We start from the raw sequence: 15,669 nt of genomic DNA on the forward strand, positions 1-15,669 counted from the left end.
TTTTCTGTATTATCTCACAGTCATTGCCTGGGGTTGGGAAAAGGGTCTCTCTCTTGCTTTTGAGAATGATGTTCCTTCCAGTGGGAGAAAATATCATGGGGAAGAGCTAACTGGTATTTGATTACTGTCTACTGTTGCTGGCTTTCTTTGTAAATCCTTGCTTTGTCTTACACCTTTTCCTGTTAGTACTGTTGCTGTTACTGTTAATTTTCTTGTCTCATTGCTCTTTCTAGTAAATGGTTCTTAGATCAACCCATGATCTATGCCTTTTGTGCTCCCACTTGCAGGGGGAGAGGAAAGCAAGTGCAGAATGGTTTTAGCAGGACTAAATTAGAGAGTATCATTCCTAAACCACAACAACAAGGTTTATTGTTGACTTGAGTAGCTACAGAATACATTTTCTCTAGCATAAAAAAATGAAAAACATGACAAAATTTGAAGTACTTGAGGTGTATTTGTGCCTTTTGTACTTAAAATAAATCAGTAAATTTTTGTGAGACTATTGACAACTATCTGCCAAGTCAACATTAAACTTTCAAGAAAGAAGAGGTATAATTGTAGGCAACTTTTTGTGACAGGAGCAGATTCTGATTTCCCCTAGAGTAGCTCACTTTTATTGTGACAGCATTTTCACCTGTTACAAAGCAGTAAAATCCGTTGATCTTCACATCCACTTGGAATGAAGAGATAGATACTGATTATTTGTGTGGGATTATTCCAGTAGGGCTTGATCAGATGTTTAGGCTTCGTTTGTTTTTCAGGTTTTGAGCTTTTATTTTATTTTATTTTTTTTTAATGGCTTCCTAACATGTGTTTGAATGTATGAGCCTCACATATTCTATCCCTTAAGATGTGTCGCTTGAAGGAAATGATTCCTCTCACCTGATTTCATACATGCAGCAAAAGTCTGTACATTCTTAAGCCATTTAGGTCATGATTCCTCTAGGTCATGATTCATCTCAGCTAGTTTGGATGAGAAGAATTCCATTCTAAAAATGCCTATTTATTTTCTCAAACTACAGAGAGACCACCAAGCCATGATTTTAGACTTAGGCAACATTGTCTATTCAGATGAATCCCACTTGAGATTGTCTCACAGACACTGAGTAGTTTGGTATACCCAGTGATGCAAATCTCTTTACAGTTGGAGTGTGACATTGTTCTTTGAGTACATTATTGTCTTGAGACATAATTTAGGCATTAATGAGTGAACATCTGGTCTAGGTAGACACAAAGGCCTTAAATTTCCTATAACAATTATTTCCTACATGTTACCTCAAACCCTTTTCAGTTCTACATTTTCAGTAGGACTGTCTAGGTATTCCTGTATTTCCAGTCCATGTTATTGTCAGTTAAAGCTCTTTTAACCCTTGAATGGACTTCCATCTTTGAGACTCTTGGGATCAGCTGATATAGTGCTTGATAGCTTAAAATGCAGTTGTATATGTGGTACTCTCAAGGTCTATTTTAGTTTCACTTGAGTGGACTGAGACCTAAGATAAGTCAAAAATCAGAGTTTGCTTAGATACTTGTATTAATAAAAGATTTTTAATGTGTTCCAAATGGTGAGGTTACAATCAGTAAATAAAAATATAGAGAGTGAGCAATTATTTGCATTGGTAAATATTGGTACAAATTTCTTGAAGAATGTAAAATTCAGCTTAAATTTTAAGTCAATATACCCATATTTTGAGAAACTTCTTAGATGATTCTTTTCTATTGGCCTGTTTAACATTCTCATGTGGTAAGCACTGTGAGCTGTGTCACTTGGGAGTTTAGCATAATACCAGAATAAATAGAAAATACAATGAAGTAATGTATTCTGCATTGGCAGACCAGGAAGCAATTTACCCAGAAGGTCTTTCCCAGCCCAAATTTAAACTAGTTTGTGGTGACGTGATTGTGAGGACAGACTTCTACCATCAAAGGTGATCTTTTTGCTTCACGATTAAGACAGCACCCCCTACTGAAGCTTTTTGTCTTCAAATATTTGAAATATTTTTTTGTCACTTGGCTCTTTCTGTAAAAATATTTATAGTCCTTTTGCATCCCCCTTTCCCCCCTCTCTTTATCTCTTTCCCCCAACCCTAATCAGCAGTCTCATTTTGTCAGTTATCTCTCTGCTTTGCAGTCTCTAGGAGTTGTTTTTTCAGCCACATATTTACTTGGATCAATTGACTTAATTGCAGGAGAGTGGTCTGGACATGGATTGAATACTGAGGTAACAGAGCACTGTTTGCAATGTTTGATCAGCACCTATATATAATTTCTTGTGATGAGCATGAGGTTCACCTTTAAAGGCTGCCACTAAACAAATACTGAAAGAATTAATTGGCAGCTTTTGAAGCAGCTGTGAAGTGTCTGTGAGCATAGGTAAGATTTTTAGCTTCATTACTTGTACCAGGCATTGAGTTAAAATTTTTCTGCAAATGCAGCTGAATCTTTTATCCAATTGAGTTATTTAGCAAGTCTTGACAGATCAAGAGAGGCTGTGTAATTTAATGGTATTCTTAAGTTTCAAGAACTTAGATTTATCAAGTTGGGGAGTGCAAGTTCTTATTTCCAGTAGAGTAGGGGAGGTGGCTTTTGGTGTTTCATGTAAGAGTAACTGGCAACCCTTCATTGTGTGTTTTTGTATTTTGAATATGTAAATTGCTCAAAATAGCAACATATGTGAAACTTTGCATGTGCTCCTGTTTGTCATATTCACAGCCTATATACACAGAGAAAACACCTCTCCTTGGGCTGCTTTCCATTCATGGATGGTAGCAAAGTTTTAACATGGGGTATTGCAATGTACCAGATCTATTAGTCTCCATAGAGCTACCATATATCAACTTCCCAAAGTCCAAGGCCTTTCTCTTCCTGGAAATTTTGTAAAGTGCACTGAAAAAAGTGTTTCACAATTTTTCTGGGATTTTTTTATGTCTTGGCAATCTGGTTAGAACAATAGCTGTAAATGATTAAAACTCCCAGAAGATCAGCCACTGCTCAGACACAGGTCAGCTGCATCTTTTTTCAGCATGCCAATCAAAACTTAAAAGCAAGAGAAATGAAGGCTTAATAGCTCCCTAGGAAACAAAATTTCAAAGGTATGTGAGCTCTCTGCTCTTTTTGATTAGCCTTCCTCTTTCTCATGAGCCTCATAAATAGTTTTCTTACATAAAGAGACTGCTTTGGTTAATGGGTCAGAGCAATTTAACATCCATATAGGTGTACTTGCATTGTTGGATTTAATTGTATTTTCTTGCTTACTCTTTCTATTGTATATTTAGAATATGAGAATATGCTTTCAATATTCCTCTTCATTTCCACTTCAGTGTTGTCTTTCTTTCTCATATCCCATCCAGGGTTTTGGTAGGTTTTGGAAAATATTTGTCTTATTATTCAGGGCAGCTCTTTTTTTATATGTGCAGTGCTATAAAAAATAATACAATATTGCAGGGTTTTTACCATGTAAATAAATAAGGAATATTAATTCTTCCTATTGTTTCTCAAACATTAGAAATAGAAAAGCTACACCATACTATTTTCATCAATTTGAGTAGTACAGAGGAACATTCAAAACAAGTTTGGACAGAAATGGAGAAATATCCCACTGAAACTAGAGGTAGAATTGATATAAGGTGGAATTTGTTCTTTGCAGCATGTCTGCAGAAGTGCTGTAAGGCACAGTGAAATGTAGTTATTTCATAGAAACTCTTAAGAGATTGAATATGTAGCAGGGCAGTTCTGGGTGAGATAACCAAATATCATTTAAGTCTGATGCTCAGTTATGTATCTTGGCACAGAGTACTGTGCATGCAACAAAACTGTCATCCCTTACAACAAATCTTTAGGAGACATCATGTAAAAGGCTAGACTGGACTATCTCTTAAAAATAGATTTTCTTATGCTTCTTTATCTCTGATAGTCAGTGGCAAGAGAATTGGATGATGGAACAGAGAAGGAATTCCTGTCTGGTACAGGTTCCAAGCCTAAAATAAAATTATCATGTAATAGCAGCTCTAAATTCTGTATAGAGGATTCAGTCTGTTTGATGGAGGTTGCTATGTAAGATAAAAACAATGTGAAAAAAACAAAAAGATTTGAGTTGCTGTAGCATTTATAACTATGGTTTCTGAGAATAGAACAGTCTCATATAAATGTGTGTGAATATATATATACATATGATTTTGAATTCATTTTTTCTAATTCATTCTGTGCACCAGTGTTAATTTGTGCATTCAGTTTGATGATTTTGAGGCAATTTGCGTCCTGCTTAGCAGAAAAGCATTGCAAGGATGTAAATATTAGATCACCCTTTATCTTTTTCTTTAATCCATACAAATCAGAAAATAAATGTTTTAATATGCATTGACTAGAGCTAGGAACAATGCAAACAATTGTAATTCTATCCTCACTATTAATGTGGTGGCTCCACATAGAATTCTGTACTGAAGAGGAGTTTTGCCCTATGAAGAAATGCAGAGGATTACGTGACACCATTTGCAGAAATAATACAAATATTTCAGCCACACATGCACTTAATAAAGGAAATATTTCTAGACTTGTCCTTATGGGGTCACTTTATCTAAGTAAAAACCATTACATTGATTAAAAAGAGATGTAAACACTGCAGCTTTTTGTATTGCTGTGAATCAGGCATGTGTTTGGAGGATAATTCATTTTGTATCAGAATAAATAATTCTGTAGGCAAGCCTCAGTGCTTAGAGATATGTTTTTGGCTCACCAGCTGCCTTCCCAGACTGCTTTTATCTGGTGCAGACAAGCCTTTCTATGGCACTTCTATCATATGTGTGTGCAGAGAACAGATACTGGCTTCTTATTCTGAATGCTGGCTAAAAGCAATGTTCCCTGGCATCGCTCTCAAATCCTCCAAGAGTCAACATCATCTTCTTTTTCTGATAACTCTTTGTGTGCCTGATCATAATGTTTGAAGTTAGACCCATAAAGAGAACCTTAATGCTTTCTCCCTGTGGGAAAAGACTACAAAGAAAGATAAGAAGCTTTCATGGTTGGATATTTTTTAAGGCCATTGTGAAACTATTGCTGTGAGTAAGTTATTAGAGCCATACTGGGGTGCCACGTCACCTAGAAGATTCATAGAATCATGTCAAGTATGGAAGTCATACTCCTGATATTCCTGACCTGCCTATCTTCAATGTGAAGCTGAATAATTTTGCAGAATGTTAGTGGTAAGCCTTATCAACCTGAAGGACAGTGGGGCAGAAGCACGCCTTGCACAAGATGTGCCCCATTGCCATTCTCAAGGGAGGCATAGTCTTGACACTCTCCACCATTTCTCTCAGCCAAGCTGCCATCCCTGGGAACACTGATGGGCAAGAGCAAAGGCTGGTTTGTATCTGGGATTTGCTCTAGCTGTACACTGAGATTTACAGATGGCACTTGCTTTTGGTCCTGGCATACAAACTGTTGTGTCTGAAACAGGTAAATGGGTATTGTCCTCAGTTTGTTCTCCCTCCCATCCCCAAATTCCCTGGTATAACTGCACATAAACTAGAAGCTCCATTTTAATGAGGAATTAGTACTGAAAATTGCTGTTGTGTCCTTCTAAAATTTGCATGACATCTCCTATCAGCATATCCAGAAATTCTTTAATAAAAACATAACTCTATTAAGCATAAACCATTATCAGTGCAGCTGATAATACCCAGGATGCAATTCAGTAGACTTGTCCTGTAAACAAACCAGAAAATTTGAAATATACAAGTTACAGTCATAGTTTTATACCTAGACCTGTCTTAAAATTGCTTTAATGCCATGGCAAAAATTGAGACTGTCCATGTGGGTGCAAGAGGATTTTGGAAAAGAAAGTAATCTGTTGGGTCTCTAACATAGCCACTTGTCTCCACCCTTGCCAATAACAACAACCACAGAGCAGTGTGGTTGTTATGTGTTCTTCAGGTCCTTATGTGGTCATGGACTTCTAATACGTCTGAAGGCCACTGACAATGGGAAGAAGCCTAAGAAAAAAACTCATTTGGTAAATTTTTCCTATGGCTGTACAGCAACTTTTTCTATGTAGATTTTGTAGAATCATAAGAACTGACTAAAATAGTAGTTGCTTACAACTCACCCTACCTGAATGTTCTCCTCAACCAGGTTGATTTACAACATCCAGATTGTAAAAATATGTGTTAGCTTCCACCAAATATTTAGTGATTGTGCCACTTATAGGAAATTAGTATTAGTATTAGTATTATTACTAGTGCTACTACTAGTACATGGAAGAGGCCTGGGAGCTTGAGGATTCTGGTTGTTTTCTGAAAATCCTGTCAGTGTAAAATTTTCAAGAACTATCTATGTTGATAATAAGGGCAGTATAGAAAAGATAATGCTGGTTAATTCTCAGGATGTATTCTGGGGTTGTTCACCACTAGTCCATCAGTAACCTGTAGCTCACAGTGAAGTAGAAGTTATTTCAGACACAGTTCACCTGACTTAAGTCCACTTGAATTTAGGCAAGTATTTGTGGTACTTAACCCAGAATCTTCATCACCCAGAATGCTTTCCATTGTTTCTCTAGAGGAGGAAGTTATGAAGCTCCCTCCCCTAAGCCCCTCATAGTAATTTCCACATAGTGTTTTCCTCATTGTGTTGTTTAGCAAGAAAGTCTAAGGATGTTCCTGGCTTGGATAGCTTGCTCCACTTCCTTTAGGCCTGTGCTTGCAGTGTTAAATGCATCTGGAAGACAATTTTGCTATAAGTATTTGATTATTAGAAATTGTTATTGAATGACTTTTTTGTGTCTGTTAAGAAAATAAAATGGTAAAAAAGTTCTAACTCACCTTGACTTTTATATTTGTGGGTGACTTAAAAATAATGTATCATTTAGTGTGTGATCATCATGTTATCTAGAACTCTGGATATTTTATTCTGTGACTGTGCATGTTAAATATCAGTGTATAATATTGAATAATAAATTTTGTTCCACTGTAATAAAAAAAAGAAAGAAGAATTGCCAGCCAAGAGCATTTAATTACAGCTGTTTATGTTGAAAAGGCTGAAGACCATGGAACAATGTGCTGAATGGAATGAGCAGGAATTGCCACCCTGTGCTTTGCATGTTAAAAGTAATGAGGGCAGTCCAAACAAAATTATTTGCATTCTGTCCAACTTTGGCTTGAAAACACCATGTAGTTCCACAGAATAGCTTAATTGCCTAGATAGTATAATTGCCAGGCATGGGAAGTAATATAATTCACATGTCTGACCATGAAATGAACCAGAGAAACTGCTGGGTTTTAAGAGCTTGGTTTTGACTTATCTTGGCTTTACAATTGTTATAAGCATGAATCCAGATGTTGATCCCTGCAGCAGTATCTCATGTTTCATCTTCCTGCATCCTGGCATTATGGTTTTGTGTATTCTGTGGATCTGTGAAACTGCCAAATGTGGGAAATCACAGGTGGGGGTGGGAATAGGCTGCACCTTATGGTGATATCTGGCTCTGTCCTGCTGTGCTTCAGATTCTGTGGAAACAGGGTGAGAAAAGGTATGTGTGCTTGGGAGGGTTATAGTATGCTATTGAATCTGGTCTGCTTCTTAATCCAATAAAATCCTAAGTTTATGGAAGATTTTAACAGCATAGTTTTAATCACTGCTTTCTATTTTATGGGCAGTTAACACCTTAGTCTTGTTTTTTATTTCACCAGCTTTCCCCAGGATACTCTAAATAATGAACAGAAAAATGGTCTCTAAACATTTGAGTTTCCTTTGGTGAGTGTGTTTGCAATACACTGCTATATCTGCAAAAGGAGGTGATTCTCAAAAGGTAGAATAGCAAGGAAAATTCATTTGATTCTAAGGTAAGATGGATCAGGCTAAAGTAGTGTCTGAGTAACAAGATATCTGGGTATGTGTTCTCTCATACCGTAGCTTATTGTACAATTGTTTTCATTCCTCTGATTTCCCAAGGCAAATGCATCTTCTGTTTGTTTCTAGTTATTTTTGTAAAGGACTTGTCCTTATTGCTTGATTACTCCTTTATTGCTATCATGTTCTACTGCATGTGAGGATAAACAAGATAAATGCTGTGGCGTTGAGAATAACTACAATTTTATTTCTTATTGGAGCACTCTGCAGCCAGGGGAAGAAATTGTATCTCACAGGGTACTATGCTATCAGTGCTTCTTTGTATCAATATTGCTCTCTTGATTTTGTCTCATTGTTGGGTTTATCTCACCCTTGTGCCTTTCTCCTATTTTGTAACTGGATCACAATAAGAAAGCTTAGGGGTGTGACTTGGCATTTTAAGGAGCATTTCTTGGACCATTTTTAATGTAGTGTTTTTGTATTGTAGACAAATAGTCTTTGCTTTTCTCTTTCCTAGAACTTTTCCTTTGCTTTGATATCTGAAATTCACTGACCTGTTCTCAGTGAATATTCTGTGTGCTCAGAGTGATGTAGAGGGGAATGAATGGCACCATATATTACTTCATCCTACTAAATGAGCAGTACTCATTCTTTAGCACATTTCAAGTACTAATGAGACTCCAGAACCACTTAAAAACAAACAAACAAACACAAATACAACAAGGACAAACAAAAAAACCCAGAAAACCAGACCAAAACCAACCAACCAAAAGAAGAAGTCCACCCAAACCAAAACCATGAAGACAAAAACCACACAAAATCTACACACACACCTAATGGATCTGTACCCAATAATCAGTTAAAAAGAGTGATGGAAAACTGTAAATCAATCTTGATGATTTTTTTTTTTTTATCTCAACAGGTCCACAGTCAGGATGTAATCTCCTGTAAAATGGAAACCCGTGAAGAAAGATACAGATAGCAGTTGGAGTTAAAAGTGGTAGATGAATATTTCTCTTCTCAAGCATCAGCTTTTAAAAACGCTATGGTGATTTGGAAAGTCTCAAGAGTGAACTGCAAAGTTTTCCTCAGCTCAATCAATGCATTTCTTAGTCATTTCTCCAAATCATTGATGTTCAGAGATGGTGTGTGATGGAAAAAAGCACCATGTTTCTGTGTTGGTAGCCCCTGTTTTTTGGATTAGTTTGCTGCATTGCTGAACCGATTTCATTTTGAAGGGCAAGTAGTGAATGTGATGGATTTATCTTCAGAGATGAACAAGCATGGAAGGAATCCAGTAAGTCATAAACTAGAAGATCAAAAGAAGGTAAGATTATTTTTAATTGCTTAATTATATTTGAATGACTTGCAAAACTCTTTGATGATTTTCTGTAAACTGGAAATGAGTGTACATTTGAGGATAAAGTAGCCTGCTATGCTCACATGATATTGCAGTACAGAAAACTCCCTGAATTTGTTTAGCAAGCTGTCTGTCAAAACCTGTACATCAGCTGATCTGAAGGAAGAGTCTGACATCAGCCTTTTGGCTGATGAGACAGGGTGAGATCTTTGTTTTTAACTTTGGATGCATGGGTAGACCCTTTTCATTCTGTTCTACACATAGTTCTGGATAATGTATTGTTAAATTTTTATCCATCAGTATCTAAGGCAGTTTAAGCATGTAAATTCATGCTTCCATAGTATGGGAAGTTCTTTCAGAAATCCCACTTCTGAAACAGACTGTCCTAAAAACCTCACTTTCCTAGTTCATGTCTTTTACTTACTCATACTATGATCTAGAAATATGTCTAATGCTTATTTTATAATCCTCAATTTGATGTCTTAAGCTTTTAGAGTATAATAGAAGGACCCATGCTTTATTGGTCTTTTGGTATTACATTAATGGCCTTTCCTTGAAAAAAAACTTTTTGCTTACTTTGTTTTGTGGGCTTTCTCAATGTCTAATTTATTAAAAGTTCAAAATGCTCCAGTTTTCTTTTTGCCTGGGTTCCAAGGTTCCTGCACTGATTGGCAACCACCAGAGAGATTATGATCTGATGTAGCATCTGAGGCTGTGGTGTGCTTCATACAGTGCTTTGAAGTGAGATTTACTGGCCTCTTTGAGTTATTGCATAGGTTCAGTGGGACTGCCCAAATAATGTATTGAAGTGCAGGTTATGTGTTTCATTATTGCGATACATGCTTCTGGCTTGGATCATTTTTAAGTCCTATAAAATCAAATACTTGGTTTAAGTGTCCCTGAGATTTGTATGTGTTAATCTAAGTCCTTCAGTCACAGCAAATAACCCTCTAAAGTGCAGGGAATTGTAGGAAATATACTGTGATAACACACATGATGAAATTTTTACATAAAATATATTCAACCTTTGAGCATTTTTTTTGTAATGGAGAAGAGAGAGAGGTATATGATAAAAGGTAATTAGTTTACAACATGGGATTTTCTCCATTTCATAATTCCTACCCTTCTGTGGCACAAAAGAAAAGCTAAGAAATGTTAGCGTTAATTCTCCCCATCTGGTGAACAGTTTTCTGAACCATTGTTAAGTGACCTGGAACCCAGTATGCTCGAGTCCCCTTTTCCTCTAACCCCCCTCTTATTTCAAAAGAATTTTTTCCCTTCATGTCTAATACCTGCAGATTCACTCTTAGACACTAGCTCTTTGGATTGCTTAGGAGGAGAAGGTTTGTTTCAAAGAGGATCTGTTGTACCTCAAGGTCAAATCTTTTCTTTGAGCAAGTCTGTAGATATTTTCTTCATCTGTAGAATTATGCGATGACCACTGAAGGCTCTGCAGTTAATAACGAGCTCTGCTTTTGTGCGGTGTTTGATGTTGAAGAAGTAAACGTGATGATAATAAACAGAAGTCTTCTTAGTTTTAATTTCATTCAGGGGTCTTTAGTGGTAATTGAATATCATTAATATGCTATTATCATTATAGAAGGCTAATATTTTTAAAAAAGAAGGATTTGTAATAATTTATAATAATAATTTATATATATAGGTGGTGAAACATAAGAAGGAGTAGTAATTTGGCTCTTTTTCCTGCATTGTTTCTAAGTCAAATTTTTGGATAATTTTACATTTTATCACTTTAGGAAATATTGGCTGACTTACTGGCTGACATGGGTGCCTTAGCTGCATACTACTGGATCAGACTAGGCAAGAGTCAAGCTGAATTTCTTGGATACCTTATGCTCTTTCAATAAATAAAAAATTCTTGTATTCTGAAAAGACTCAACTGTTGTGTTGCTGCAGAATATATTGTTGTTACTGTTTTCTGCATGAGCAATTTAGGAAAAAAGTCAAATTGAGAAAAAGGCTCCATATAAGACTTTCCAGATAGCTTTAAAAATGCTGACTGTGCTTAAGGATGTAACTTTTCTAATAGGGTGATTTTTCTGTGGTCTGGATTTTGGCCTGAACAACTATATTGAAATAACTTTTATATTGCTAGTATGTATGACACTCAAATATGCTCCTTATCTCAAAACCCATCAAATGCTACCACTTGCATTTTGAATAGGTGCATACTTCTCTTGTGGCTGCAGGACTGTCAAGTTCCTTATCCTTCCTGTAGCTGCAAGATGTAATGACATCTTTACTGATTTCTGGTAATAGCTTGTTTATTTTTGTGGGACTAGCATGTGTCACTGGGCTGATGCTCAGTAGAAGATGAAGCTTAGTCATGAAGTTAGAGCTTTTGGTTGCCATGTGGAAGTAATAGTCTGATTTTTGTGGCTTAAGTGTTGGGGAAAGGAGGGAAGTAGGCTAATAGTGCAGAGAGGAAAAAGGTTTTAGAAAGATCATTTAAATTAATTAATTTGACCTCTTACAGAAGACAGGCATAGGCCTTCCCTCTACAAAATCTTCTGTCTGGATGCAAAGCCTCAGGAAACTGAGAATGAGCTGGAACAGTCTGGGATGTCCATCATTTCTGTCTGCCCAAGGACCACGTGTCTATGGTAACTTTGTCCAAAAGAAGCCCTTTCTTCCTCCAGGCTTGATGTGCCAGCCATACAGTTTCATCCATGTAGATATTTCAGGTTAAATGCTGTGTCTCTGTGTCTGTTTGCCCTTTCCATAGTACACTGTAATTCCATATTAAATCAGTATGATAAAACTCAGGGCTTTTAGGACAGAAATGTCAATGAGTAGCAGGTCCATATTTTTCTGTTTACAATATGGTGTGCAAGTCCATGATTTTAGCACATGGCAGAGAGAGCCACAAACTAGCCTTTTGAATAACAGATTTCTCTAGGCAACTTGCTTAAAATTACCATTTTGAAACCTGAAAGGGGCTATCTTATCTATCTTTATTTCATCATTCAGACAGGTTCTTCTGTTTTCAAAATCAACATTGCAATTTGTAATCTGCTGCCACATACACAGTCTATGCTAGCCAATCTTCAAAATGCGTATTCAGAATTTCCTGACTAGTCCAGTAATTTAATTTTAATGTTTTCCTTACAAAAATGTCCCATTGCAACCATTTCTTTGACAGACTATCCATGTTACATCATATCTTCACAAAACACCTGCTTGCTGCAGGCAGGCAAAGCCAAGCCTTAGAATGCTGCTGCTGCTGTGGCCCTGTTGAGGTCTGGAGACTGTGGGTGGGAGCCTGGCTGTGGTTCACTGCAGGACTGCAGATGTCTGTGTGGCAGCACACAAGTAAATAACACAGGTTGCTGTACCCTCAAGTATCGTTCATGTGCTTGATCATGTGTAAATCTTTACAATTGTTTCAGAAATACAGGAATGTACAAAATGTTTCCCAGTAACAATAATTCTCTGTGCCTTAAAGGCTTGGCATATCTGCTTTGTCTGCCAACTCATTTACTGCTTTCTGTTCCACAATGTCTAGGGTGTTTCAGACAAGCCCTCTGAGTCCCTGTCCTGACTCACACCAGAAGATGTGTGCCTGGATTTGAAATCCATTATGCAGAATACAGTAGGAGTAATATTCTTGCAGGATTTCTTGTTTCTGAAACAGGAGACTGTGCACCTTTGCACATCTTGTCCATGTCTTAGAATTCTGCACACCCAGAATGGTCACAGGGATAGTTTTTCGTCACATCTCCTTTAAACTCTCTTGACAAAAGGCCTTGATTCTTCTGTTTAGAGGCAGATCCACACCAAATGAAAACAGAGGAAAGTTTTTTAGCACTCCACCACCTCCTCCCCAAATAAACGCTTTGAAGATAAATATGAGAAAGTATAAGAATCTCTCTTGTTTTCAGAACAAATGACATTGTTTCTTGTCTTTCTTTTGGTAGTCAGGTGAACCACTGTACCTGGAGGGACTTTCAAATAGACACCAAGGCTCTATTATTAGACAATAATTAAATATAACTAATTAACAGGAATAGCAAGCAAGCCTTGTCTAATGCTAGATGTTTTGCTGATCTCCCTGTTATCCATTTGGAGATTAATTGAAAGTCCAATAATGAGTCAGGTTTTGCTTGATAGGGTAAAATAATAGTTTACTGTTGAAAGCATCACACAGTCTCGATATGCAATTCTTTAAAACAACAGATCAAGACAGAAGGCTTAGAAGGGACAGATATAATAGGAATAATCAGCATGTACATCACACTGTTCCTCCATCCCCTGTCTCCTTTGTCCTAGTCAATATTCAGTGCACGAGACAGCATTGCAGGAAAATCAGATGTCGTCCTCATGAGGCGCTTGGGCCAGAAGCGTAATTTGTTCTTATGAACACTCTACTACTGCTGTGTCTGTGCTCCCCATTTTCATACCTCAGTTTTCATTTTTATGACTGAATCTGTAGTCATCCAACAATTGTTCTGTAAAATAATGGCATGAAATCTTGAGCAGGCCAGAGTTGTTGCTAATCTTGTTTAATAGTGCATTTTCATTTGAAGACCTAGGATCTGAATGATGTTCCTTGCTATGTGAACAAAAAGGTTGATTTCTCTCATTCTGTTCTTATTTCTCTCTCCAAGGCTGCTCTGACCTTTCTATCCTCATGCACTCCAGTCCCTCCTATGCTTATATACACATACATGTACATTCTGTGCAGTTCTTGTCCATCTGCTCATCTGTCTGTCAGGGGATGCTTTGCCAAACAACTGGAGGTCTGCAGATCTGCTGAGGAATCAGAGATTCATTAGGCTCAATGTTCACTTCTATTGTGTATTGCACAACCTGCAGGGATTTTGTGGGGTATTTTTCAGGAGATACAAGTGTTTTAACCAAAAATATTGCAGCAAGGGAATGGTGAGGAGTCATCAGGGCTGAGGGAAGATATTTGTTCTTTTTTTTTTGCTTTTTTACTTTGATACCCTAGAATTAGGCACAGATAAGAAGAGCCAACACAGCTGATAAGAAGAAATAGGCTGTAGGGATAAAGCTACAGTTGCTTTTTCTATATCAGCTTGTCATATATTACCTCTGTCATTCCTTCCCTTAAGCTTTCTCCCTCCATACTCCATGTGTTTTTTGTTTTGAAAGTTTTGGCAGAACAACTTGAATTATCTCCCTGTCTATCAAACCTCCCTGGGGCCCCACCACCTGACTCTGCTAACTTTCTGAAATTATTCTGTGCACACTGCTAGGGAAGTTCAAATTAAAAAAAAAAAAAAAGCACACAACCTTTACAGTCTTAATAAATGGAGTTAAATAAAATTTTATGGAATATGAATCCCACAGTTAATAATTTATAAAGTAAACTCATGTCCTCTGCTGCATATTAGCAGGGCTTTTTCTTCCTTTTGGAGAACTGTGATATAAATAAGATAGTACATATTTCTCTTTTATACTTTTTCATTGCCTTCCCCAGCCACTATTTGCAAGAAAGACTTGATTACAGAAAAGTATTTCTTTCCACTGCTGCACCAAAATAGCTAAGAAATTAAATACTGATTAAATGAATTATTTTCTTAAAATGGTAGTGGTAGGCTGATTTTTTTATATTTTGTTAGTATGCCTTCATTTTGTAGATGGTTGCTTTCCTTCTCAATCACTTTCAGTTTTATCTTATAGTTGTTGCTGTTAATGTATGCCTTATAACTGAATAAAACTTGTTTTTATTCAGGAATACCAAGTAAAAGTTGTACAGGATGTCATCACTGCCTGTTTGGAAGGCAATCAGCTGCTTTGCAGCTGTTAGTGCTGGCAGATTTTTGTGTAATCAGATAACTGAAATGAATGCTATTCTATATGTATGTATACAGCATGGCTTGGGATATACACTGCAGAGTTGAGTTGAGAGGAGGAGGCAGCTTCTCACTTGGGTTGATTACTTCCCTCCCTCTCCCCACTGAAAAAACACACAGACTGACTGGCCTTGGTCTTCACTTAGTGCTAAAGACATCTTCCAATTTCTAACAGTTACAATGCAAAGGTGGATTTAAGTGTCTTGTCTGATTTGGAATAAGATACAATGGTTAAGAAGCAGAAAAGCCTGAAATTAATGAAATTAGTATCTCATGATTATACAAGATTTGCTAGGACACTTTGGTGGTTACAATCTACCTGCAAAGTTTAAATATGTCAAGTATAAATGAAAATAAAAGACTAAAAGCTTTATACTATAAATCCTGTTTTTTGATTTCTGTTGCTCCTACTTTTTTATAAAAAAGCTCTTATTAGCCCCAGTACAAAGAATATTTTAAATGATAATAAATAGCTAAACAGGTAAATGAAGCTTGCTTTTTTGTTGTTGTTGTTTCTCTACAGTGGCACTGCAAAGCAAGGAAATCACTGTAATTATTATTTAGTATTTTCCTGCTCTTAGCGTTGTTCTTTTTCAAATCGTTCTCAATACTATTTTTTTGTCGGCTTTT

General features: G+C 36.8%; 1 protein-coding gene across 1 annotated transcript in view; it reads left to right on the plus strand.

The window, feature by feature from the left end:
* The window catches only part of NAV3 (neuron navigator 3), a 506,339-nt gene that overhangs the window by 120,255 nt on the left and 370,415 nt on the right, over positions 1 to 15,669 (plus strand). The window contains exon 2 of the mRNA XM_015628501.3: positions 8,762 to 9,166. Coding sequence (XP_015483987.1) covers positions 9,095 to 9,166 — 72 coding nt within the window. The 5' untranslated portion in view covers positions 8,762 to 9,094. The remainder of the gene's footprint in view (positions 1 to 8,761; positions 9,167 to 15,669) is intronic.

The sequence above is a fragment of the Parus major genome, chromosome 1A (genome assembly GCF_001522545.3).
Source record: "Parus major isolate Abel chromosome 1A, Parus_major1.1, whole genome shotgun sequence".
Taxonomy (NCBI): Eukaryota; Metazoa; Chordata; class Aves; order Passeriformes; family Paridae; genus Parus; species Parus major.